The 4,152-nt window shown below is 46.1% G+C and overlaps 1 protein-coding gene across 4 annotated transcripts in view; it reads right to left on the bottom strand.

The window, feature by feature from the left end:
* Window positions 1-1,741: 1,741 nt before the first annotated feature.
* The window catches only part of mef2ca (myocyte enhancer factor 2ca), a 19,263-nt gene continuing 16,852 nt past the window's right edge, over window positions 1,742-4,152 (bottom strand). For all 4 annotated transcript variants that reach the window (XM_083669645.1, XM_083669642.1, XM_083669644.1 and 1 more), the window contains 5 exons: window positions 3,978-4,025; window positions 3,681-3,862; window positions 2,897-3,026; window positions 2,484-2,616; window positions 1,742-2,355 (listed from right to left, as the gene is read on the bottom strand). In XM_083669645.1, coding sequence (XP_083525771.1) covers window positions 2,013-2,355; window positions 2,484-2,616; window positions 2,897-3,026; window positions 3,681-3,862; window positions 3,978-4,025 — 836 coding nt within the window. In that variant the 3' untranslated portion in view covers window positions 1,742-2,012. The remainder of the gene's footprint in view (window positions 2,356-2,483; window positions 2,617-2,896; window positions 3,027-3,680; window positions 3,863-3,977; window positions 4,026-4,152) is intronic.

Below are 4,152 nucleotides of genomic sequence, written 5' to 3' on the forward strand. Positions count from 1 at the left end.
TGTATGTGGATGTCTCATCTTGATTGTTTGAGAGAAGATCGGTCTGGAGGGGAGGACATGTTTGTGTGCTCCACCCCCTGGTGGTCAGTCTGAGGACTAACAGCCATAGCAGAGGGACTGAATCCAGGAAAACGACCCATACCATACCTGGCCCTGTTTCAATACTGTACTTGAGAAATGCATCCTTACCTGATTCTCTCCTTAATGTTATCACCGCTATGCCAAGGTTTGATTGGTGACTAGGCCTTGTTAAAGGAGTGATCAAAGGATGCATTGGGAGTATTCAAACAGGGCCTTAATCCCAGTTTGAATGAGAATTCTAGGATATACACATCAAAATGTAAGTAAAAAACAGACAGAGAAAGGGATTTTAGAAGAACAAACAGGCTAACAGGCTACTTATATGTGGCAGGTTGTCAAGTTTTTACTAAACATTTCCCTGAATGTTTGATAGAAAATACCATATGTGCACCAGCACCAACTAATAACCCCCACTTGAAAAAGTGAAAATAAAACAATGTTTTCAATTTTTCCATTATTTCAAATAGACTTTAGAGAGCTACAGGCATCCTTAATTTCACAGACATTTAGAAAATATTCTTAAAATTATTCTGTATAATTAGGTAGGAATATACTTTTTAAAAACATTACACTATAAACCACATATTTGTGCAGCAAAGCATCGACTTCCCATCTGTTTATATGGCTTTAGGAGCACTGTCCTAACTTAGCTTCTGTCTGCTAACACAGGCAAAGCTATCAAACACACACACACACACACACTGGCTCAATCTACATAACAAAGCCTCAAATGCTTTTTATTTTTTTTTATTTTAGGAAAATATAAGCAAAAAGTATTGTTCATCTGGATGAGTAGTGTTCTACTGACCCCAGATTTAGTTTGCTAACATGGCTCTGAAAAGTCCTTTACTTGGATTCACTAATTATTAAATTCATCGGCTTCCTCACTTCAAGCGAGACATTCTATTTGTCCAGGGTTCCATCTCTGTGCAACCTGTTGCATATGGCTTTCTCTCCTTCTTTACCTCTGTCTTTACCTCTGTCTTTACCTCTGTCTCTGAGAGTTACTCTCTTTCTTTCTTTCTCTCTTTCTTTCTTTCTTTCTCTCTTTCTTTCTTTCTTTCTTTCTTTCATTCTTTCTCTTTCTTTCTTTCTCTCTTTCTTTCTTTCTTTCTTTCATTCTTTCTCTTTCTTTCTTTCTTTCTTTCTTTCTCTTTCTTTCTTTCTCTTTCTTTCTTCCTTTCATCCTCTCTTTTTGTCTTTCTCTTTCTCCTTCTCTCACTACCAATTTTTCCTCACCCTATATTTATATTTACATAAATACGTTGAACCTGCAACACAGCATGGGTCGTGGTGAACACACATACAGCTGCAAGTCAACCAGGATTGCAGACTGTGACACCAGGGTCTAGGCAGTTTGTGAGTACTAGACACACACAGACACACCCTGATCTGTCCACTTCCCCATGCCTGTTCACATGTGTCCTATGTTCCACTAGGCCATATATTACTGAACTCACCAGTAGCTTAGCCATACAGAGTACCAGACTTCTTTTTTTTTTAAAACCTTTGTTAGTTTACATAGATTTGCACATGTACAAATGTGCAATTACATAATCATTTAGTTATTTCCCCACACACACACACACACAAATAACACAAGCAATGCACCCCACTCCACCCCCCCCACCCCCACCCTCCAAACCCTCATTTCACCCACACTCCTTTATAAGGGTAAATCTCAAATGGCAACCTCTTCCCCATGTAGTGCACTACTTTGAGCCAGAACTATATATGAGGAATGGGGAGTCAATTCAGATTTACTCAATATTATACTCCATCCCCACTCCAGTAAAAGTCACTGTTATACACATAACACTCCCACTCTGCACAAAAAGAATATAATAATCATAATAATACTATAAGGTAACTCTAGACTCTAGAGACAAACCCCTCCCCTCAGTGGCTTTAGGCCTTGGGGGCGGGTCTTATCATGTCGCCCAGCCCTCTGATAGGCGCATGCGTTTGACTGATGGGCTGTGGCGCTCCTCCAGATTTGACAGGGGACGGAGCAGGAAGTTGTCGTTTCCACGGTGATCCTCGCGATCATCACTGCCGTCGTACGAGCTCCCGCAGCTAGATAGGCTGTCGCCCGGAGAACGGCCTGCCTCCACTGGGCCCTGATTGGTTGGATAGCCCACTGTGGACACGCCCCCCATCCCTCCGCTGACCATTCCGATGCCTCGGTCTCTGGGAGGGGAAGCGGGTTCGGACTTGATGTGGAGGTTCTGGTGACCAGACGGGATGTTGAGATTTGAGTTCTGGCATAAGTTCCTACAGGAGAGAGAGATAGGGGGGGGGAGATAGGCTGTTAGAGAGAGAAGTGACACAAAGACACACACTGACACGTACAGGTACACACAGGGACCCACAGAGAGACAAGACACACAGAGGACGCTCACCCCATGTGTCCTAACGCTGAGTGTTGTAAGTTCTGGAGCTGTTGTTGCTGCCAGCCTGTTACTGATCCAAGGTGGAGAGATCCAGAGCCTCCGAAACCAGACAGAGAGGACAGGTCACTGCCCAGGGAGTACTCTGCAGACAGGGGGGGGGTCAAAGGTTACATCGTCAGTAGACTGCATGAGGCTTGTAACTAATTAGGCTAAATGGGGCTATTATAATTGTTTTCTAGGAAGAGGAGAGGACAGGAGTGGAGAGGAGAGGAAAACAGAGCAGAGCAGAGGAGAGGAGGGCAGAGGACAAGGGAGGAGGGGGAGAGGAGAGGAGAGGAGAGGAGAGGAGAGGAGAGGAGAGGAGAGGAGAGGAGAGGAGAGGAGAGGAGAGGAGAGGAGAGGAGGGGAGGAGCTGTACCTACCTGTGCCATAGTTGGTGGAGAGGGCAGAAGGGTACCCCCCCATCCCCTGGCCAGGCAGAGTAGGTGTTGCTATGGAGACCACGGGAGAAGCCAATGACTGTGCAGACTGGGAGTGGTTTATTCTCTGATTCTAGAGTGAAGAAGAAGAAGAACATAACAAAGACAACATGTCAGAACAGAACTCCTAGTACGGATACACCCACAGCAACACAACACAACACAACACAACACAACACAACACAACACAACACAACACAACACAACACAACACAACTCTGAACTCACACTCACACCGCTCTGCATGTGAACAGTGAATGAGCCACTCACCAGCATCATGTCAAAATCCTCACACTGGCAGCATTAAAAAAGCAATGGCACTCATGTTAGTTTGTGCTTCAAAGCTGTGTGGGCCTGGTTACAAGAGGACTACAGTACAGACAGTCAGTCACACACATCTACAGTCATGGACTGGGGGGGGGGGGGGGGGGTGGGAGCTATGAGGAAGCATACCAGAGGAGTCAGACATGACACATCAGCCTGAGGGGAGGCAGTGGGAAGAGAGGAAGAGGAGGAGAGAGGCACTCACAATGAAAGATGAGGAGAGAGAGAGAGATAGGGAGGGAGAGAGGGAGGGAGAGAGGAAGGGAGAGAGAGAGAGAGAGAGAGGGAGAGAGAGGGAGAGGGAGAGAGAGAGAGAGAGAGGGAGGGGGAGAGAGAGAGGGAGGGAGAGAGAGAGAGAGAGAGAGAAAACAGCAGAGTCGGAGTTAGCAGTGGGGCTACTCACGATGGACGGCATGTTGTTCTTGTTGCCCGGGGGCATTAGTGTGCGGAGGTCAGGCTTGCGGCTCATGCCCATGGTCATGGAGTTCATCGGGGGCGGAGTCTTAGCCTGCATATTTTTCGACACACCCCCTGGAGACACCATCAGCCCCGGGGAATTACGGTGGTTACCATAGCTGCCGTTACCTAGCAAAGTAGTAGAAGTCAGTGAGTATATTGAGACAGAAAAACCTACATGTACGGTTAACATTTGTGCAATACATATTCACATATACACAGTAAACACATGAATATAACTCACCAGCACTGGAGACCACAGTGTTAGACAGCTCTGACCCCATCAGCCCTCCTGCGGAAAGAGAGAAGAGAGACACAGATGAAAATGAGAAAGAGAAAAGGAGGTAGCAAACAGATAAAACAGAGATAAAGGGGGGGTTTGCTCTTAAAGGGGAGGCTAGTTGTGGAGGGAAGGCTGA

This window comes from Argentina silus (assembly GCF_951799395.1).
Source record: "Argentina silus genome assembly, chromosome: 5".
Lineage (NCBI taxonomy): Eukaryota > Metazoa > Chordata > Actinopteri > Argentiniformes > Argentinidae > Argentina > Argentina silus.